At 35.9% G+C, this 24502-nt stretch overlaps 1 protein-coding gene across 1 annotated transcript; it reads left to right on the top strand.

The window, feature by feature from the left end:
• Positions 1-2388: 2388 nt before the first annotated feature.
• LOC131026968 (G-type lectin S-receptor-like serine/threonine-protein kinase At1g34300) lies at positions 2389-5332 on the top strand. Its single transcript, XM_059213056.1, has 2 exons — positions 2389-2692; positions 2774-5332. The coding sequence occupies exon 2, from the start codon at positions 3076-3078 to the stop codon at positions 5170-5172; it is 2097 nt and encodes a 698-aa protein (XP_059069039.1). The 5' UTR covers positions 2389-2692; positions 2774-3075; the 3' UTR covers positions 5173-5332.
• Positions 5333-24502: the final 19170 nt, after the last annotated feature.

Raw genomic sequence — 24502 nt, 5'->3', positions numbered from 1 at the left:
ATATTTGTAAGTCTATATATGAATTCATATAACAACGGATGCCTATGATTTATGTAATTGAATGTATGAGATGTCAATTGTTTCTTTCAGAACTTTTACTCTAAATTCTCTCAAAACTATTCAAACAATATTTTAACCTACTTGAATCATTTTTGCTTATACAAAATAGGGAGTACATATGCAACTCCAAGAAATTTAAAATAGAACAAATGTATAAAAAATGTGCATTAAAGAGAATATACATGAATTCATATATTTGTAAGTCTATATATTTAACATAACATATGAATATATAGTTGTATAAATTCCATGAGGCTCTCTGCCCCCCTAGGAATCTTTCACTCTCTCAGCCCCCAATGCCGACTCCCTAGCAGCTTGCCGCCCTGTCTCTAGCTTTCCCTAGATTCTTCCAATATCCCCAAGAGGGCTTTGCCATGACCACCATGTCTCTGCCTACCTATGCCTCAGTTGTTTCTCTTTCGGCTGTCTCCCCTAGCTTAACTCTACCTGCCTCCCCCAATGCTTCTTGCTCCTTGTCCAAGGGAAAAAGCAAAACCCCCGCAAAATGCAAACACGTTGTCTATGATGACAATTCTTCAACCGAGGACACTAAGAATGACAACCCTTCCCTGGACTCGGAGGTTAAAAGGAGATCCTCCAGACTTGCTTCCAAAGGCCGCAGGAAGAAGATCCTGGTTATTGAGAATCTGGACTCTAAGGAGGACCCCATTGGGGACAAGAAGGAGGAGGGGCCTAAAACTAAGGGGGCCCCTGATGGGGATGCTGATAATGTTAATATGACTAGGGACCCTATTGTCTCGATCACTGTTGGTGCTGTTGATATGACTACCCCTGAAAGGAAATCCTAGGAACTCATTGACGATAAAGTTACGACCCCTTTGAACATGGACATTGAGGGCCCTATGAGTATGGAAATCCCTGACATCAATGCTCTAGATCCTGGAAATTTGGATAAGGATTTAAACTTGGCCGAATAGGTGATGCATTCTATCCCTCTGATGGACCTAGTTAAGGATACTGACAACTCCATTGTTGTTGGCGAGCCCAAAGAGACTATGGAAACTACTGATGACTTGGCTACTAAGAATCCCTAAGAGGCCCCTACTCTACAACAGATGGAAAAACTGAGCACGAATGTGCTGGACATCATGTAGAGAATTGAAAACCTCAGCCTTGTTCTCGAACTGCAGTCTATCAAGGAGGAGGTCAAACAACTTAAGAACAAGATGGAGACTTGGGAAGCCCAAATGGTGGGCCTGAACAAATTCCATTTGTAGGTGTTACGCAGCTTCGCACTCACCCTCTCTTTGTTGAGGGAACGCTAAGCTGACACTAAGGAGGACAAACAGGAGGCTAGGGACCTCTACAAATTCCTGTCTACCAAATGGAGCAGTACCATGGAGGCCACTGGGGTGCGCAAGGCTCCCATGTAGTTTGTTTTTTATGCTGCTGTTTTTTATTGTTAAAAAGACTTGGTTCCTTTTTTGATGGTTGGTGTTGTTAATTGCTGTTATAGTGTTGTTTCTGCGCTATGATTGATAGTTCTGCTATGTAAAGGGTTAGTGCCCTTGTTCTCACTGCTTTTTAAATAAAAAGCATAAGATTGATTAATAAAAAATCTTTAAAAGGATATACAAAATAAAAAGAACAATATTTCGAATGCAAAATATTTAAATACATATTATAAAAAATCAAAAATCATTTTAAAAAGCCCATTATATGTGATCCTCCTAAACCTCAATAATATAATAATACAAAAAATATTTTACAAGTTTTTACAAAGAAAAGGAATCAAATCCACCATATAAAAAAATTCTAAATACTAGTTAAAAATTTAATATAATTTAAATGCCTAAAATAATAATTTTTCAAATTTTTTTGAAATACCAATAAATTTTTTAATATAATTTAAATACATATAGGGGAAGCCTACCAGTAGTTGTTATAGCTAACTTCTAGCACCCACGGATTCTAAATGGTACATCGGATTTCAGTGACTTTTTTTGTTGTTGTCTCTATATACGACTTAACTACTTATAGCTATTGTTCTAACTTCTAGATGGTAATGATGCACACTCTGAAATCCGTTATGCACGTAAAGATCAAAAAGTTATAATTAATTATTGTCTTTCCCTAACAAATATTTTCAAAACTAACTACTATTCAACGTGCTCTACCAAATGTGACCAAGAGCTTAGAGCTGAAGTCAAATTCATATATTTTGGTCAGCATCGAAGTTTTTCATCCCAGTAAATCACCTACCTCACAACAAGATAGAAGTGAAAACTGAAGTAATTCCCCGAGGTGTCATAGTCAATCAGTATTTTACCATCCAGTTTTCTTTTATTCAAATTGAATGGAGGAAAAGTTCTCACTTCCGAGGGCTAGATTTCAAAGAACTCATGCTATGTTGACTTCCAGAATTTGTCTGAAAACTGGACTCTATTTTCTAGAAATCTGATTTGAAGAAGCTAATTAATAGCGACAAAATTGTTACATAAGCTAGAAAAATTCGCATAGAGCTGTATCGGTTGGTTGTCCCAACGTCCCGTGCTACACGGTATTGTGATTAGCTATGGCAATGGAAGAAATTTTCAGTCAAATCAATTCCAGAAATAAAAAGAGGAGTACCTGACATTTATTGGTTGCTTGGATTGCACACCCAAAATCTGTAAGCCACCAGTAATTATGCCAATCTCAAAATGTGTAATATTATGTATTGTTGGTATATTTATTCAGGGTATGTTTGCAGAGGGAGCTGTGAGTCTAGGAACAACCCTTAGGCCTTCTGGCCAACAATTTTGGCAATCCCCAGGCAAGAATTTCAGTTTGGGATTTCACCCAAGTGGAAAAAGGGGATTCTATGTTGTGGGCATCAGCTTTGCTAGCATCAATGATTCAAATCTAGTATGGACTGCAGGTTTAAATGGTGGAATCGAAGTGGGAGAAGGAGGTTCCTTCACTTTACAGAATGATGGCAATCTAGTTTTAAGCAATGGGACAGCAACAGTCTGGGAGACAAACACATCCAATCAAGGGGTGGCATCTGCAGATATGCGAGATGGTGGGGACTTTGTACTGCAAAACGGCTCTTCAGTCATTATTTGGGATACCTTTGCAAATCCTACTGATAGTCTGGTGATTAATCAGAATTTCACTGTGGGTCAAAGCCTGCAATCGGGTCCTTACACATTCACCATGCAGACCAGTGGGAATTTCACGCTGAAATGGAAGAACAACATCACGTACTTGAATGAGGGTACTCCACTAGCTACCACAGCATCTCTCACCAGCCAAGGAATTTTCAAGCTCTCCAATTCTTCAGCGGATTCGATCTGGGTTGCTCGGAGCAGTGATTATACGGACAATTCTATCACAGTGCGCAGAATCAAGCTGGAACCAAATGGAAATTTGAGGTCCTATGGATGGGTCACGAGTTCAGGGACATGGCAGCCGGGATGGAGTGCTGTGGAAGACCAGTGCAAAGTCTATGGATGGTGTGGAAATTTTGGGGTATGTGTCTACAATGATACAGGTCCATATTGCGAATGCCCATCTGCAGATTTTGACCAGATAGATCCCACAGATGCCAGTCAGGGATGCAAGAGGCAACAGGATATAACACAGTGCAGCAATAACCAGAGTATGGTTCAACTGGATCATACAGAATTCTTTTCTTATCCTCCAGAGTCAGAATCAAACTCTGAGATATATTACCTGGGGATTCCAGATTGTTGGCAGAACTGCCTCAAGAATCCGAGCTGCACTGCATCTACAATCATGGCTGACGGTACAGGCACTTGCAGGATGAAGACCAGCAACTTTACCAGTGCTTATCAAACGGTAAGCATTCCAAGCACTTCTTATGTAAAGGTATGTGGTCAAGGGCGACCGCTAACCCCACCACCTCCTTTAACAAAGTTTGTGAATAAATCCAAGGTCTCTGCCATTGGGATCGCTCTGGCAGTTATAGCACCAGTCATTGGCCTGATTATCATCCAGATTTGCCTTTGGTGGATATTCTGTAGGCATAATCCTAGGTTTCGGCTAGGAGAATCAGCTGCCCATTACACCCTCCTGGAGTATGCCTCTGGAGCTCCAGTTCAGTTTTCCTACAAAGATCTGCAACGTTGTACAAAGAATTTTACAGAAAAGGTAGGTTCAGGTGGGTTTGGGACAGTATATAAGGGTGAATTGTCAAACAAGGCCATGGTTGCAGTCAAGCAATTAGAAGGAATTGAGCAAGGGGAGAAGCAATTTCGCATGGAGGTAGCAACTATCAGCAGCACCCATCACTTGAATTTGGTAAGGCTAATTGGATTTTGCTCAGAAGGCCGGCATAGGCTGCTGGTTTACGAATTTATGAAAAATTCTTCTCTGGATACATTCCTTTTTACTACTTCAGAGCATGACAAGAGACTAGATTGGGACACCCGATATAACATAGCCATTGGAACTGCAAAGGGTATTGCCTACTTACATGAGGAGTGCAGGGATTGTATTGTTCATTGTGATATTAAACCAGAGAATATACTCTTAGATGAAAATTTCAATGCCAAGGTCTCTGATTTTGGGCTCTCCAAACTCATACATGCCAGAGGTCATCAGAACCTACCATTGACTAGTGTTCGAGGAACTAGAGGATATTTAGCGCCAGAATGGCTTGCCAATTTACCCATTACATCCAACTCTGATGTCTACAGTTATGGCATGGTTCTGCTGGAGATTGTAAGTGGTAGAAGAAACTTTGATATCTTGACATCGGGAAGGAAAAGGTTCTCAATATGGGCATATGAAGAATATGAAAGGGGAAATATTATGAACATCATAGATGAAAAGCTTGGTACGAATTTAAATATTGATCAGATTCAAAGAGTAATTGAAATCAGCTTTTGGTGTATTCAGGAGCAGCCCTCTCAGCGACCATCCATGGGTAAAGTTGTTCAAATGCTAGAGGGGGTTCTGCCCATGGAAAAGCCCCCTGCTCCTAAACCTTTGGAGAGTCTTCAAACCAGTTCCAGCAGTGGTACTAGCCAAAGTGCAATATCAATACTTACAAGTTCTGTACCTCCGAAGGCCCCTTTCTCTATAAATAGCGTTCTGCCAGCAAATTCTATTTATGTGGCAGAGACACTCTCTGGTGGTAGGTAGCCTTACTTCTGAGTCATACTGTTTAACAGTAGGACAGGATTGTGTAACTATTTAAGAGGAATTGGGATTCTCTTAGTAACCCTGTGTAAGCCGATTGGCTATATGATATCCATTATTTGATTTCTACTTTTGAATTTGATAAAGTGGAGTTATTTGTTAACTTTATAGTGTTGATGCTGCGATTCCAGAGGCAAAATCATTTTGAATTTTTATGTAGAAGGGAAAAATAAATGTTACAGAAGCTTTCATGTTTTCCATTGCCCCTTTTGATTAATTTTCCGCACGCCTTAAATCTTTTCAGGATGAAAACTTTCAGTTGAATACAAATAGCAATCAAATAAATTTAACCTCCAGTGGATGGCAATATACATAAGATAGATACAAATGTTTGAATTTTCTTGCATGCTCATCTCAAAACTACGACTATAATGAAGGCAACGAAAGATACATGCAACTTATAATAATTGTTAAAAACTTATAGATTAGAAAGAATTGTTGTGATAAAAAGCAGTTCATTTTCATAGTGAAAATTTCTAAGAAAAATCCAGGGCTTTATTGCTCAATTAAAAACTTGATTTCTACACTTTAATCAGAGGGATTTTTGTTCAGAACTTTTTTATTGTTTACTGCCAAATTTTGGTTGCTGTCGCTTGTTTCTATTTTAGGCAAGATGGAACATCAAACGTGAAACTACCTAGAGTAGATAGATTTAAGTGACGTGATGACAAACATGCTTGTTGTGCAGAAGGTAAATGAGCAGCTGAAAATAATTACTAGTGGACTACAGTGCAATCATAAAGATACAGGAAGTTCGTTCTATATAATATTGTAGAGTTTATTTGAAACATACTAATATAAGAGGTTATTGCTCAATCTCCTTGTAACATACAACTATTTAGTAGGATTCTAGTATGTTTCAAATTAACTCTATAATACTATATAGAACAAGGAGAATCCTACTAAATACTTGTTATATTGAAATTGATGAGAGAAGGATTCAGCTAGACCGAATCAAAACCATTACCAAGATATGCTAATTACCTAACGTTATTAGGTATCACATCCTTTTGAGTTTCTTTTGTTACAGAATGAAGAACTTTCACTTCCATTATTTTTTAGAACATTTGTACTCCCAAACAAAGGGGATAAATTTGACTGGAATGTTGGAGTTGAATCAGCTCCTAGAAATGTGTCTTAGATATATTTCAATATTTCTCACAATGTCAATAATACTTGGCCGTTCTTGAGGAGCTGCTTTTGTACAAAGCAAACCAACACTTAATGAATTTTCTGAGGCAATTCAATAATACCTTATCTTCATTGTTGTTGACAGCAGCCCTCAACAAATGACTGTCAACAACTTCTACAATTGTATTTTGAAAACACCTATTCACCTAATTTCCAAAGTTCATTCCTCTAACAAATATGCTAGTGGTTGGCTTCTTTTCATTCAGCATCCCTAATAACACTATTCCATAGCTGTACACACTCCATTTGCAGTAACACCTCGACCCACTCCATTTTCTGAATTCTGACACATCATAATAAGGCTTCATATTCACAGTTTTCCCAACAAACCCAAGAAATAGATTTGCATTAAATACCAATTATTTGAACTCATACCTGGAGTAATGTATCCAATGGATCCTTTTAGTGTATGTGTAGAAGTAGATGAATGCAGAGAATTTTCAATACACAATCTTGCAATGCTGAAGTCTATTAAATAAGCTATCATATCCTCACCGAGAAGCACTTTACCCAGCTTTAAACCACAATTGATGACTTGCACAAAACAATGTGATGAAGCTATTCCATGCCTTATGCAATGTTTGACCTTTGAATTAAATCGAAGCTATACACATTTTTTTTATTGGATAAAGCAAATAATACAGAAAATGTCTCATTGTTATTTGCTGTAATCCAAGCTACACACTTGCCCTTGAAAACTTGGTGCATTTGGAGGATATAAAATCTTGTCTAGGCTTCCATTTGGCACTAGAGGAAATATTAAGGCCTTGAACTTTGGATCTGAATAAAAGGTTATGATTCTAAGCAGATTTCTATGTCGAGATCTACTCAAAACATTACACACTTTATCAAAACTCTTGCCTTCAACTTCATTTTCCAGATTGAGAACTTTGATTGCAACCTTTGTGTTATTGTTCAAAACTCTCTATACTTTTCCAAAACTACCAATTCCTAAAATGTTGGTCTCATTAAATCCATCACTTGCAGCAAGAAGCTCTCTATATGAATTTCTCTGAGGCCAATTTCAAAGGCTTTTTGAGGTAATATGGTTTTATCTTGTCCTAACGTGTCCAAAAGAATCCCATCAACATGCACCATGTGACAAAAATGCACTCCCAATAGGTATTGACTATTATTTTGAGATGCTTAAGACTTCTGTGTCTGGGAGAAGGGCACGATGGCAGCCAAGATTTCCGATGAGTGATGTTGCGCCAAGCCTTTTGTAAACCCCATCTTTTGGGACTTCCCCTAACAACTTTGTTTATAGATAAATTTAGATCTTGAAGCACTCCGTGACATTGGTATTTTACAAATAGTTTGTTAACAGTATAAATCTATTATTCTTCAGATAGTTTGTTAACAGTATAAATCTATTAATGATATCAGATTTCCACAATCCATAGTTTCATTGCTAATGTTGTTCTTTCTGAATTAGACTGTGAAAAAATTGTATCAATGTTTCTGACCACAGAGTGTGATCCATCATCAGTATAAATCCAAATCTCTGGAGATTTTGAAGTTTACCAAGAGATCCTGGAATCAGACCATTGAATTCATTAGAGGAAAGATTTAGATATACAGGTGATAAGCAGCTTCCAGAGAATTTGGAATATGCCCTATTAATTGATTTGCAGAAATTAATGGCTTGAACCCCACCCATTTTTTCTTTTCCGATTTCTAAAGGCAGGGGCCCCAGTAATAAATTGCCTTAAAGTTGAAAAGAGAGCTAAATTTGGAAGTACCGCAACCTGCCGAGGTACATGTCCACTTAGCGGGTACATGTCCACTTAGCTTATTGTAAAAGAGATCAAGAGATTCCAACTTGAGGCATTCCTTTAGACTTGCAGGAATATTTCTTGTTAACTGGTTGTGATCTAGATATGGAAGTCTAGTTAACTGGAGATAGGCAAGAGTATCAGGAATATTTCTTGAAAGATATTTTCTTGAAGAGAGAGAACCCTAGGCTTTTGAGCTTAGCAATCTCCATAGGGATGTTTCCTTGTAAATTGTTCTTACTGAAGAACAATCTCTTCAGCTTTTGAAGCATGAAGGAATATCACCTGTAACAAGATTTTCTTATAATGATAGTAAAGTTAAACTGGTGAGACTTCCAATCTGTAGAGGAATTTTCCCTCTATTTTATTGAAGGCCAAGTGAAATAATTCCAGCTTTGTAGAAAGCTGTCCAATGGAAAAGAGTAGGAATCAGGCAATTTTGTGAAAATATATTGTCTTTGAGAAGAGAATTATTAGTAAAAGCATAAAGCATAGGCAGGCTTGTCGATTATCGGTCAGTTTTAAACTACATGCTAATCAACATATTAAGTCTAGTTTAACACTTTTAAGCTTAAAAATCAAAGCTTAATGTGTGTGATTTATATCATCAATCCATTACCCCACAAGAAAAGGTTAATAAATCTATGCAGCTTTCCCAACCCTGCGGGCACCATTCTACTCGACTGGTTGTCCTCTATGCCTATTTCTTGGAGTTGCCAACAATTGAAAAGAATAAGAAGAATTTTGTCACTAAATCTATTACCACCCAGCATCTATTACCACCCAGATAGAACTCTCCAAAGAGGGTATTTCTGGAGCACTGGAATTCCTCGAGGTAAGTGATTGTCTTCCGCTTCTAATGTTTTTAGAGTGGTGCAACTTGATGAGGGGAAAAGAATTTCTCTTGATCCAATGCCAAAGGAACATAGCCTTCAAGTTTATTCTCCTGCAAATCTAAAATGTTCAAAGAGGACATGTTCCCGAAGGTGTTGGGAATGCTACCTGTCAAATTGTTTCGACTTAGCCGACGGAGTTCTAAAGTGGGAGAAAACCCAGTGTTTATGGAATATTTCCAGTCAAAACGTTGTGCATGACGGAGATGTAGAGAGAGAAATCGGATGAACTTTATGATGGTTATGCATCTGATATAATAGAATAAATAGAAATATATTTTATATATATTTTCGTCTGTTTTTTGTTATCTATGTTTTTTATTAAAATAAGGGAAAAGATCTGAAGTCCAACCAGGCCTGGAATTTGACAGGCTATATGGCCGTTTTTGCACTTTTATATCGTATATTACAACTAATAAAATTAGTGGACCGTAAGTATCGACACGCTATTTTTTCCACAAACCGTATATATGACACTTAAAATTATTAATAAGCCGTAATATTATAATAGGTAATATATATTGATATATATTATTTTACAATGTTTATTATAAATATATGAATTTATTTAGAATATTTTTAAATGGTATGATTAAGATATAATTATTTCTAATTTTATATTATTTTTATATGAATTTTTAGTATGTTTTTCTTATATAAATTTAGAAACTTTGTCAATTTAGTTTTTAATATTTTTTAAAAGATTGTCTTAAATATCAATATAGAAACTTCTAACAATTGAAATGATAAGATATAATCATTTCTAATTTTTTAAAATATTGTAATAAAAAAATCTAAAATGGTTTCTATTTTTATAATAAACAAGATTTTTGGGTTGAATTTAGAAACTTACAAGTAAATTTAAGATTTTTTTAGTGCATTACTAATTTATCATTGTTTTTCAAAGTTTTACTTTTTTTATGGAATTATTTCTTTTCACCTCAATTGAATTTTATTGGAACTTCAATTCTATGAAGCTTAAAGAATTTATATTAAACTATTCACAAATTAAAAAAAAATTGACATTTAACATTTTTTTTAAAGCGTAAAATGAAAGGCATTAAAATTACTAAACCGTCATAAAAAATTATATGATAGGCAGGGGTGGCCGTCAAATTCCAGGCCTGGTCCAACCCATTACAAATCTAGCACAAACCAGAATTGAAACAAAATCAATCAAAATCAGTCATAGAGACAGCTAAACAGGGCAACCGATCAAATAGATTACATCTTATTTTGAATCAGAGCTTTAAGACTGTTTATCTAAACATCTACTTTTTCTTACGTGGAAAATTTGTATAGGTAAATCCAATATTACAATCATTTTGTCATCTATGTTAATTATATTATTTAATTAATATTCTCTATTTTCATCTATTCTTCCCAAATCTTAAGGTAGTCAATTTATTTAATTATCTATCCTTTTTATTCTATCTTTTCATTCTTCATTCATAAAATTAAATAAATGTCTCCTTCTTCTTCATTCTTATTTATTAAATTTGCCTCTTTATCCCTTTTTTCTTTCAAATGTCTCCCTTTTCGTCTTACCAAATTCTCTAGCCTTTTCCCACTTGCCTCCCTAATTTAATCATAATCCCACCTAATTCCCCCTCTAAGCATGTGCATGTTCCTAATCGTGGATTAGGGAGGAGTCAACTCCTTGCCACTAATGGTCAGCCACCTTGTCCCCTCCCTCATTAATCTTCCTATTTTTGGAAGAAAGCCCCACATAGGCTTTTCTTTCAAAAAGTAGCAAAGTACCTTACAAAGGAATTTTGTATTCATTAATCCTCTCTCATCCCCATACCTGGGGAATGTGGGACAACAAATTCCTTTAGGGCAAGATCTTGTCCACACTCTATAGGGACCTTTCAAGTACCAATCTCACTCTCATTCATCCTTCATGCCATAGTTGGCATCATCTCATGCCTTGAGAGAACCAAACCCATCTCCACAATTGATCTACTCTCCTCTCATCCTACCCATCCATTAATTTCTCCTCCTTCCATATTGTCTCCACATTTAGCCATTTTTTTCATCATTTTGCATCCAAATCAAATGAACATTCTTATGCTACCAATTTTTTTTTGAGCACACATCCAAATCGATTAAATCATGGGCAAATCATTGCAACGAGAAGATCGACAAACTTTGTTTTCATTGATTTTCATCATGGTTTGATCTCCTTTTAGCCTAATTTGATTGTTGATTAGTTATTTGTTTTTATTCAATTTTGTTCACATTTGAAGCATAATTTTCCTTGCACACATTTTGACAGTTGGTGGGACCCATGTCATAGGTCCAACTAATAAATTTGGTTGTTATTGAGCTTCTCAAGTGGTGGATAAGCGAATACATTGTGGTTTAGGCGATTTCGTGATTTACAGGGGTGAACAGGCTCATAAAGGCAAATACATGAGGTAAAATTGCTAACTATGTTTTGTTCTAAAAAATGACCGAATATGCTCTGCAAAAGGGTGAATCTATAGGCAAATGAGTGAATGTGTTGATTACAAACTCCCTCACCTATTTGATTGAATGTGTTATGTGTTGGAAATTTGAGTTATATTGTCATTGATGTCAAACTTGTTGGTTTGGATGTGATCTGGTCTAGATATACATGTTGGTTTGGATGTGGTCTAGTCCAAATATAATCTTGTGTTGTGCAAACTACTGATGGTGATAAGTGAGTTGTTATTATGTTGCAAACTACTGTTGGTGACAATCGGTGTCAGGTGAGTTGTTATTATGTTGTCATGCAAGTATATGAAGGCTTCTCTATTTTGTATTGTTGATTAAGGAAGTCATAAATTGGAGTTGCTATTGAGTTTGATTGGTGTCTTAGTTGAGTTTGTTGTGGAAGATGATCAAAGATGTATGATGTCAATATGTGCTACTTGGTATTGTTGTTGAGTTTGATTGGTATCTTAGTTGAGATTGTGTTGTCATTGAAGTTACGTAGTTATATAAAGTTGTAACAGATGTTCAATGGTATATTTGGTCTGGTATTGAGTGTTTAGATGTTGTCATATTGCCTGGTGAAGATGTTGTACTTATATGAGGAGTTTTTGGAAGATCAATGTAGCAGAGGTTACAATATGCATGAAAGAGTATTTAATGCCCCAATGGAAGAATGTTTTATCCCAAATTGTGAAGAGTATGGTGTGCAAATTTGGTGTACTATCAAGTTTGCAAGTCCTATAGTTGCTCAAATGATGAGATTTGTTGTTTTTGTTCTCTGATTATGAGAGTGTCTATCAAACTGGTCCGGAATTTGCTTAGTGGCTTCTGAATATGTGAATTCAAGTGTTGCGGTTTAGAGAACATGCTTATTTGGTTCATGTCGTGTTCCAGTTCGAGTCTCTAGTGTTGTTTGTGTTCAGCAAGTGAGTTATGCTAGCTTGTGCTTGCTATGATCACTTATGTTGGATCTCAATGTGTTGGGATGGATTATGTTGTTTGGATCATGCTTTTTGGGTTTGAATATGCATTGGGGATTGAGTTAGAATATTGTTTTGGGTCTCATTGTGGTGTATGCAGATCTGCATTAGGTAATTTGCATTGAAAGATGTTTTTGGGCTGACTAGTTGTTGCATTTTATTGTTTATCTACATGTTTCATTTGGAATCGGCTTTGGAAGATGTGTTAGGGTATGTGGTTCATTGGAATCAACTTAGAAGGATGCAAGGTGCTGATTTTGGGTCCCCTCTTTCTCCTGGAGTGAACCACATTGGATATTATTGGTCTAGATGGCCTAGTTTATGTAATTTTATATACTCTATTTTGGGTCAACCTAATTGAGAATTTTAATGAATATATTCGTATATAAGGATGAGTAAATGTATGTTTTGAAGTGTATAGAAGCGTGGGATGTGTTTTAAATGATGTGGATGTGGATGTGAATGATATGCAAATAGATTTGATACAAAAGGTGTGTGACAGTTAGTTGAGAAGAACTTTGACAATTTTTGGTAACAGAGTTTGAGGTTAGACGTATTTGCCATTATATTGGACACCTGACATAGACATTCAAGGCCAACTTCATGATTAGGAGATCCTATTCATTTTCAATTCAGTTATTCCTGTTGGAAGAGAATGTGTCTCTCTTGGCATCTCTCTATATCATGCCTTGAAGTAGTGAGTTTCAATTGTGCAAGTCCTTTGTATCTCACTCTAAGGTTGTGTGCCTTACCTATCAAGTCTGGAGCAATGAGCTTCACTGCTCCCTTGCATGTGGCCTAATCATTTATATCTATATTTTGAGTGTGACTCTCACAATGATTTTTCTCTTCTTGGGTTTTCCACGTAGATCTAGTGTTCATGAGTTGATTGTGTTTTATGCTTTCATGATTTTATTAAAGTAATATGTTAGTTGTGGTTTGAAATTTAATAGATCATAAATAAATTTGTGTTAGAGATCTAAACTGATTCATGTTCATAAGCAGGCTAAATAATGAAGATAAAGGAAAAGAAAATATCAAAAATGAATTAAATCAAGATGACCTTACTATGGTCCAGAACAAAATACATTTTAGGAAGTTTTCTGCTCTTCTTGCTCAGACTAGGTAATCATCAACTTTCAATGGTAACTATTTTGCATGCAATAAATTTGGACATAAATAATAAAGTACAAAAGTCATAAGGGGTCACATTCATCTGATAATCAATGTTATGCTTGTAATAAGTTTGATAATAAAGCTAATGTGTACAAAAGTAGAATAATATGGAATGGAAATATGAATGTAATGTATGGTAGGAATGTTAAGTCTTTCAATGGATATTGATATACTTGCAGTATGTATGGGTACAAGGTCATTAAGTGTAGGTATAATAGAAGACTCAAAAGGATTGGTGATGGTAGAATGAATGGAAGTGGACTGCATCAAGGTTTGGTATGTGTAATGATGAAAAAATAGGGTTTCCACCATTAAGTGTAGTAAAACTGCTATTTTTTTCTTAGGGACCAATTACATTAAAGACTTGGGTGAATCCAATAGATATAGCCTCAATCCAACAAAGATAGGGTTGAGAATTCTAATTAGATTCACTAAGTTGGATTTGATTCCCTCTTTTTAAGTTGAATTGTGAAAATGTTGAAATTAGGGTAAATGTGTGTAAATTGAAGCAATTATGCATAAACAGTAGCTACAATCGTCAAACAGAGCCACAAACCTAGATCTAAGCAATATTCAAATGTTTGAATATGTTCCTAGAAGGTCAACCTAAATTTTTGGGACTAGAATGCCCGTCGCTCTGTTCCTTCAAACTTTTCGCCATCTAAAGGGGAACATGTTCATCTCTATGAATTATGTCGATCCTGAAAGTTACAACTCTGTTCCTGTTCCTGCACATAGTAAAAAAGGGAAAATGGTTGGGAATAAGAGTTTTCCTAAGTCAAACTCAATTTAAGAAGTAAACTTGAATGAAATAATGCAAATATTGAAATAAATAATGGAAAGATATACCTCAGATTTGCGATTGTTGGTGATGATGCTCTGCTTCTTGAATGTAATCACATATGTTGTATGAAATGACATGAACATGACAAAATCCTAATCACACACATGTTTGCATATGAATGATGCAATTTTTCTCCATAATGATTGAATGAAGAATATGTTGGCAATTGACACTCATTTGATTGGTTTCAATATGTTGACATTGATGGCAACATGTTCTGGCTTTCATATTTTGGTTTGGTTGTTTACCAACAGACACTTCATTGGCAAGTATCTTCACCAGTAGGAGGAATTCTTTGGGTACCAACATTGCAGGCCGACATGACTTCATCGGGTTACCGATATAAGAGGCCAACATCATTTGGGAGATGCGGCAATTGTTGGGAATAAGAGTTTTCCTAAGTCAAACTCAATTTAAGAAGTAAACTTGAATGAAATAATGCAAATACTGAAATAAATAATGGAAAGATATACCTCAGATCTGCGATTGTTGATGATGATGCTCTGCTTCTTGAATGTAATCACATATGTTGTATGAAATGACATGAACATGACAAAATCCTAATCACACACATGTTTGCATATGAATGATGCAATTTTTCTTCATAATGATTGAATGAAGAATATGTTGGCAATTGACACTCATTTGATTGGTTTCAATATGTTGACATTGATGGCAACATGTTTTGGCTTTCATATTTTGGTTTGGTTGTTTACCAACAGACACTTCATTGGCAAGTATCTTCACCAGTAGGAGGAATTCTTTGGGTACCAACATTGCAGGCCGACATGACTTCATCGGGTTACCGATATAAGAGGCCAACATCATTTGGGAGATCCAGCAATCAACAATTGAATTTGATATTTATGTATATATGTAATTGAGTCAACATGTATATTCATTTTGTAATTATCTATGTAAGACGACATAAGGCATGAAGGATTGTAAAGGTATATAGGTTAGTTGATTAGATCATTTTGGAATGTGTATGTATGATGAAATGTAATATGAGTGAAAGAGAGAATTGTAATGTGAGGAATGTTGATTACATAAGAGGTTATTTCGGTAATGGTTTAGGGTATCAAAACCGGAATAGTTAGAGTTTGAACAGGAACTCAATCAGGCATAGAAGATGCATTATATGCATTCAGTTTTATGTTTTCTTATTCATAGCAATTGTAGTCAGTGAGACTCTTTTGTGATGAGCAGTGTGCTCTAGGCTGTAAGCCTTCTTGCAAGTGCATGCCCCCATATATTGTAATATCTCTTCATATAGCCAGTGGATTGATATTGTGGGTCACAAATCCCACCGTGGTTTTTCCTCTTTGAGGTTTTCCACGTATAATTATCTGTGTTATGATATTCATTTGTGTGATTGGCTTATTGATTTCTTTACTTCTTTCATTTATATATGTACTAGTATACCGGTTGGTGAATACATGTTTTAATAAGGTTAAAATTGACTATTCTAGTAGAACATTGATTCAACCCCCCCTCTCAGTGTTCTTGGATTCCAACAGAATACGCAACCTTGAAGATCTATGAAAATGCTTGATGAATTCTTGATGAATGCATGGATGCTTGAGGATGGATACTTAGAATGGATATATGAAATTAGGTTGATCAAATGTCTTTATAGAGGGGTATCTAGGTCATTTATTGATTAGGCTAACCTCCAATGCTCATGTGGAGCCATAAAATTGAATTCTCATTAGAGAGATAGGGCCCTTGCCCCATTTCAAAATAGGGCCCAACTAAGAGGGACTAGGGCATGTGCACTCTCATCCTAGCACCAGGTCATGGGCACCCTAGTCCTTCTTAGCAAGGGGCCTCAATTAAGCCTTAGGGAGAACCCCTCCAGGGAATCTAGCAATGGGTGTACATAGCATCAGAACTGAGGATTGAGCATAAATCAAACCTAAATAGGAGATGAGGAGGGGACAATCTTATTGCAATTAGATTGTCATCGATGTCAATAGTTGAGAAAATACAAAGACATCCACTAGAGAGAGCTGCAACAGTATGAATTCCCCAGATGAAGATCAAGTTTGGTTGAGATAGTGTTGTCTCAGATTGGCAAAGTTGAGCAATTGTGAGTGCTCAAGAGTGGAGATAAGATTGGATAGAGATGTTGGATGATGCATATCCTAAAGGAAGATCGGATTGGCTGAAAAGGAAGATCAGATTGGCTGAATGTGTGTTGTTGTGGTGTTGATGAAGAGAAAATTAATTCATGTTGTAGGAGTTGAGTAGATCTTATTGTATACAAGCAAGTTGAATAAGTATGGAATGTTCATGTAGTCAAAAGCCACTAAAAATATAGAGAGGACAATGGAGTTAGCTATTAGACTTTCTTGTGGATAGAGGACAAAGGCCATAGAGCTGTGAAGGTATTGGACAAATTGGGATGGCTCATAAAATGTATTGTTGCAGTGCAAAAATCCCACCGTGTTATCTACATGCAACAAGGTGCCTAAGTTTATTGATGAGAGGTTTCCTTTCGACAAAATGTCTTAGTTGTCTTGGAGATAAATTGAGTCTTGCGAATATCTTCTGAAAATGTGTTGAGGTAACCCAATGTGTTTTGCACCACAATAATAAAGCATTTTGGTGTGACTTTGTATTTTGGTGAGTGATCCAGCAAGTCTCCTCAACACCTTTGGGTCACACCAATATTCCTATTTTTGATGTGACATTACACGTGTCTTGCCAATAACATCGTGTTTATCACCTTTGCATTTGGGTGTCACTTTGTATTTTGGTGAGAGATCCAACAAGTCTCCTTGACACTCTTGGCTCACACTGATATTCCTTTTTTGATGTGACTATGTTTTTTGGCAAAACTCTATTTGTTTCTTGCCAATTCTTGTTGTTATAGTGATATGAATCTTTTCGCTATGACACATGATATGTCTTGACGAAAATGATACTTCTTGCACAGTAGATCAAATGACATGTTTTGCACAATGCCCGATAGCCCATAGAAAGAAATTCTAATGAAAAATGATCTTATGGAGTAATTAAAAGGAAGAAGGTGCGTAGTCCCACCATCCCAAAGGTATGGTTTGTGATGTTGAGAACATGGTGGGTATCCTACAATTTACCAACACAGAAGTGGTGCACTCAACGTTTGACCAAGTTTGAACTGATGATTTAAAAGGAGATATGGAGGATGTGGTATGTACAAGACCAATCAAAGATTGCTAACAAGATATGGTTGTTGAGGAAATGACAACTAGGATTTTCATTTCTGAGAATGAGTGTTGCATGCAAATATCATCTCAGAACACTGAGTTAATTGGATGAAATTAGAAAGATAGTATGAGAAAGGTAGAAAATCAGAAAGCTAAAGTTAAGGCAAATCTTTTTCTTGTTTTCGAGAAGTGTCTTTGAATCTTCCTATGGAGGGAAAATCCATTTTGGAGAGAAAATTTTAAGAAGTAAAAGGATTTTGATCAATTGGAAGTAAGCAGATGAAGAAATTGCTAAGTGATGAGCGATTGTTGTTGAAGGCGAACTAAAGTGCGTTGTTGTAGACAAAAAAGAAGTAAGAAAAAAGAGTGTAAGAAATACAACATGTATTTCACACTGTGTAGAGTAAGAGATAAGTAGAGAGTAGAGATTTGATCAGAACAAAGATAAGAAGAGCTGGTGAAAAGACAAGATAGAGTGCAAAGTTCTATTGCAAAGATCAAAAGAGTTGGTGAAAAGACAAATAGAGTGCAGAGAGCTATTGCATTGGTGAAAAGACAAATAGAGTGCAGAGAGCTATTGTAGAGATTGGGAAGTAAAAGACAAAGCTTGTAAGCTGAAAAGAGCAGTTTCAGTTTCAGGTGTGGAAAACGCGACGGTTACAAAACATCATATGTAACAAGGTACTCAACTTGCAGTTGTAATTCTTCATTATTGTAATCATCTGAGTGGGTGCTCGAATCAGGGGTTTGTGCTCCTTTAGGCTGGTGTCCATAAAAATCAAGGGTTGGTGCCCATAAAAATCAGGGGTTGGTGATCCTTTGGGTTGGTGCCCATAAACGTTTTAATTAGACTATTTCCATTGTGAGGCTGGATTAGAGCATTAGACTCTAGCAACATTTCTCACCAAGGTTTTTCCCATCTTGGGTTTTCCTCGTATATCTTGTGTTATGGGATTGCTTTCTTGATGAATACTAAGAGGGGGGGAGTGAATTAGTATACCAAAAATTACTAAACTCAAATGCTTAAATAGTTTAGCAGTCAACCGGTAAAATAGATTTACTAACAAACCGGTTAAAACAAATGCAAACCAAACAACAAATAAGACATTCACCCACAAGAGCACAATCACCATAACACAAGAGGTTTTGACGTGGAAACCCAAATGGGAAAAACCATGGTGAGCTGAGACTCACAAGTAACTATCTGTAGAATAGAAACCAGACCAGTTAAGGTCATACAATGTTCTTCACCAAAACAGATCCTGTTAGGAATCTCAATCTCGATTAGGAGATAAGTCCGATTAAAGACTACCTTGTGAGAGGATTTCAGATCCACAGTTGTGAACCACCTTGTTAGAGGATTTACAAAGGCTTTTTTGGGCCTACCTGGTTAAGGGTTTCAGACTTGTCGAAGATGAGAGTAATCAACAAGTGAGTGATCTAGGAAATAGCATATTCTGCTTGGTTAGATCCATGATAGCTCATTGTTAATGTGTTTCAGCATTACTTCAGTCTTCATTATATCCACACTCTGTTACTTCACATAGACTTGACCTTCTCTTCTAAGATCGCACATACAAGAACCTCATCAACCACCAAAAACCCTAACAACACCTAAAACCCTAGACATGATGTCCTTAAAAAGGAATCTGATTTCATGTCGGTCCAATAAGATTACATTACAGGTTCCTAGGTTCATTGCATCTAGACACATTTGGTAACATGACACAAAATCACCGCCAAAATGTCGGTGGATGGTAACTCATCACAAAAATACTGGTTGGTAACTCATCAGAGAGTAATACCGGTTCGTACATTTTACCGATTACCGATTGTCAAAAATGAAGACTGGGAAAATGATAATTGTCGCTTTAGTTCCCTCGTTTTGCTTGAGATCCTTGAACCGCTTGAGGTCTTCATACCTCTTTGGGTCTTCATACTGCTTGAGATCGGTAAACACTTTCTGCAAAACACCGATAGTCTAAAGACTATAATACATAATACCGATTGAGCATAACTCATACATACAAAAAGTGATCTCAAAGCAAGTGTGTGTCCATCAATGACAATCACAACATCATCATCAAAAATACCAACATTTCTATGTGTGTGTGTGAAGTTTAGTTTGATATCCTTGCTCATAGTTGCTTGATCTTTGTTTTAGAACTTTAATCTTTTAGAAAGTTCAAGTTTTGAGATACCACTGATCCACACCCCCCCCTCTCAGTGGTCCATTTGTGTTCCTTCAAAGCTAAATTAGGGGTACAAAAGTGAGGAATAAATTGGTCCGATGACAATTTACAACACTACATTTAGCCCCCACTTTAATGAGAGTATGAGCCTATGCAAATACTCGCAATAAAGTAGACAAAAGAGATGAAAGAGAGAAGAAATTAGGATCATAATCACAAGAAGTGTAAGACATCACTAGTTTCAAGGAACCAATCCCTCAATCTTAGAATCTTAACTCACTCAAACACATGAAAGGGCATATGAAACAAGACAAAAACAAAAGGCAAACAAAGACAAACAAAAGGAAAAAAGGTAAAAGACACAAAACACAAAAGCTAAAGACCAAAAGAAGACCTCAAGTCAACTAGCCGAAGAGACCTCAATATCAAAATGTCTCAACCACTAATATCATTCTTGAAAAATGACATCTCAATAACACAAGTAATCACTTAAAAAGATCAAGAGCATGCATCATCCATGAACTACAAATAACAAAGCTATGAGCTCTTGAAAAGAAAGAGAGAAAGCATGGATACACATTCTAGATGTGTTTTTCTAGGTGTTCCACAAGAAGAATGAGAGAGGACATGGATACACATTCTATATGTGTTTTTCTAGGTGATCCATTTTGGGGAGGAGAGTAGGAATAGTCTAGCTATGTTTTTCTAGTTTCACTCATCCTTGTGTGTGTGTGTGCAAGTGATGTCTGGTTTAAAGTGTTAAGAAACCTATATAAGAGTTTGTTTTCTCTGGTTTTGAGCATACAACAACCCGTGTAAGACATATAATGAGAAATTCCAAGGGGCCTATGTCTGGTTTTGGGAACATCTCGTATAAGAGTTTGTTCTCTCTAGTTTCAAGAATGTGTAGCCCCGTTTAAGAAAAATATATGTTTGGTTTCGAGGACATACTATGTAAGAGTTTGTTTGCTCTATTTTTTAGAATGTGCACCTCGTATAAGACATATATCAATGTTGCATTTGGTTTCGGGCATGAAGCATCTCATGTAAGAGTTTTTTTTCTTTGGTTTTGAGAATGAACACCCCATTTAAGACATGCAAAAATATAGTACAATATAGTACAAAGAGGGCGATATATATGCCCCCCTTAAGATGTCAACATATCTCTATGTTGATGTCTTAAGGAATCTAGAAACAAGGATACCCACCTTCAACACCAAGGAGATATCCTTTAGGGAACAATGTTCATAAATCCAAGCTAAAGAGACAACACTCTTACAAGCAAGGATAAGATAGTTGAAAAAGAGATATATTGCAACAAGTTTAAATGGATCCTTGGAGGAGAAGAGATCTTTGCCCAAAATGCATCTACCTCCGAGAGGAGTTCTTGAACAAACATAACATCTACCAAAAGAAGGGAAGGGGGAACAAGAATGCATACCTTACTCCTATTGCTAGTTGAAAGGGATACTTGATGAAGGATGACACACCTTTGACCCAATGTGAGAGGTAATTTTATAATAGATATTGTAGACACTTTAAATATGCATCACCTTTGTTCTCTATTTTTAACCTTATTGCGTGTATGATCTTCTTTATTTCACGTGATTTTGTCGCGTTCGTTCTATTAGCAAGAGACACTGCATAAGTGTAGATAAGTGTATGGGATTTTTCATTGATGGAAACCCAACACAAAGATTCCATCCAAACTGTATAGATTCATCCTACTAGAAGTGTGAAGTCAAATTTTGCTTAAGTCTGGAAGGTGGAACACAATATTGGGCAGTATAGGAGTATTTTGAGTAGAACTTCATTTTGGTTGCACATTTTTCTTTGTGGTGATATAGGTAGTTGGTTGGAAGTTTGGAGTAGCTTATTCTAGAATCTTAGCCTCTGGTGTTGTCTTTCATGCATGATTGAAGATCTAGTATTTGACACTTCAGGAAGAACAATGCTATTTGACTAACTAGTGATGTAACATATTGTGTAGAATTATTGGAATAATTTTGGTGATTGATTTTGTATTCAAGATCGCTTGGCCGACATGTGGGAAGCATGTAGTAAATTTTTTTTGGTCTGCATATGCATTGGTGATCGGATTTCACTGACGCATCTTACACGTTTCATATTTTGCAAGTGTTCTTGAAGCTGACTTGTTGGTGAGCTAAATTCATGTTGCGGATATATATGAGATTGTAAAGTTGATTTTGTATGTCAGAGAGTGTGTGAGTGTTGTGTATGTGTGATTGTGTGTAGTTCCACGTGCACAATTGAAGGACTTTTTCTCTAAATTAAATTTGATCAACAAAACAGAGCAGAGAGTCCCAGAGCAATGAGACAGTTGTATTTTGTGCTTAAATCAGAACTATCCCAAGCATTTATAGATGCTAATTTATAGTTCAATCTTGTTGTTACCTTTTGTAATTCCTTTGTAAGGTAGTGAACCTTTCGAATTTCATTTGTATTGAGCAGTGAGCTCTAGGAAGTGTGCCTAAATGCATGTGCATTCCTATGTAAACTTTTCACATACTTCTAACAAAGTATTATCTTACTATGGGTAGGATTCCCACCGTGGTTTTTCCCTTGACAGAGTTTTCGACGTACAAAATCTTGATGGTATGGTGGTACTTTTATGTGTGTTTTTATTATGCTTATCTCTTTTATTAATTTGCATTAAATGGTTTTGAAGAACTAGATAAGAAATTTAAAAGCTACAAAACACTCATTCCCCCCCCTCTTAGTGTTCATTGATTCCAAAATGTTTCTCAATTAGTTTGTTCCCTTGTCTTCCCATTTCAGGTTTGAGATTGTATTTTACCCTTAACCTTGTCCCTCTTGCATCAGACCTTTCCCTTGTTGCTTTTACAATGATGTTTTGCCTAATTGTGTCCCAATTAGGGTTTTTTGCCCCTAATTTGACCCTCTCGTTCAACTTTTTTCACACCTATCTAGATTCTTCCCGTCTCTTCCCACTCCTGAGGAAAAGGTTGCATTTTGACCCATGATTTATCCTCCTTGTGTTGGATTTCCCCCCTCTCACTTCGACAGTGGTCATTTTGACCATTTTCTTTATCTAAGTTTTAGGGTTTTTAGGCCTGCTTTTTTCAGGGTTTCACTGCTTCACTACTATTTTTGATCCAGTTAGATCTTGTTTCATATCCAATCATATGAAAATGCTTAATTTTTACCTCTTTTCCAATCCCATTGTGTCGTATTTTCCCTTCTTCGTTCAGTGACCTGCTTTGACTTAGTTTACTCGGTATTGCTCAGTTTTACCCGGTTTACCCTAATTTGCAGTTTTTCACTCGGATCATCTCATTTCCTATCTTAACTTTCCCATTATTTATAATTTCATTCATTTCTACCCAAAATGACTTAATTTAACTTCTTTTAGGTCCTTGGATGTCAATTTGACTAATTCACCCTTTAAGGTTTAATTAATTCATTAATTATTAAAGCCGATTTTTATTAATTATTCTACCCTAATTTGTCATCAAACCCCTTTCGCTTTTAAAATTAATTAAATAATATTGTATTATTTGGTTAGTTTTCATTTATCCCCTTTAATTAAATAATCTTAATTGATTAATTAAAGGTTCATTCATTTTAATTATTCAATTATCTAACTATGTCTTCGAATTAAATAAATATATTTATTTATTTTTCCTAATTATCTTCTTGCATGAGAATAATATCTCTTTTTTTTCAATTTTTTAATTGGAAATATCTTCCCAATTTTTTAAAATGGCAACTTTGTCTCAAGATTTATCTTTAATTTTTGAAAATCTTAATATCTCATTTTATTTCAATTTTTAATTTGAAAATGAGGTATGCATCCCCAAAAATTTGGTTTTTTTTCTTTTTATTGCTTTTTCCTTCATCTCCTTCATCCTTCTCTGAATGGCAACTCTGTCATGTGTTTGATCTCGTCGATCAAAAATATTTTTGATCTTGGTCGTCTGTCGAGTCTCCAATTTTCTATAAATTGAGACCTCTCCTTCAATCAAATCAACTAACTTTCATGCATTTTTACTCTGTTCAATTATTCATCTAATTTCTAAGTAATCTTATTCGGTCAGTCTTAGCATCTAACTTTAGCATTGTTACACTATCTAGATCATCATCTTTAATCACACATTTTGAGTAAGGTTCATATATCAAGCCCCTTTGCTTTCATCGTTTCATGCACCTGGCTTCTCGAGAGTGGCATATCGACATTAGAACTAAAAGTAAGAGCAATGAGGTATAACTAAAGGAATAATGGATGGTTTGCATTCGTTTTTTATTTCATTTTAGTTACTTTTTTGGTAGAACTAGGAATTTAGCATGCAATTTGAGTTTCCATGATTAACTTAGATAGATTGTATGCATTGTTTCATTTTTTGAATCGATTCCCATTTTCCTCATCTACATCTAGTGAACCACACATGAAGCACACACAAATTTGACATTTATTATGAGTTTTGATCAATTGCATGTACCTAGAAACTAAAGAACATTGATTCCTATGCCCGACGTTGAACTTGTGTAGGTGGCACCCAATATTGTGTAGTTGGTTGAGTTTCTTA

The sequence above is a fragment of the Cryptomeria japonica genome, chromosome 10 (assembly GCF_030272615.1).
Source record: "Cryptomeria japonica chromosome 10, Sugi_1.0, whole genome shotgun sequence".
Lineage (NCBI taxonomy): Eukaryota > Viridiplantae > Streptophyta > Pinopsida > Cupressales > Cupressaceae > Cryptomeria > Cryptomeria japonica.
This window is presented reverse-complemented; position numbering and strand designations above follow the sequence as displayed.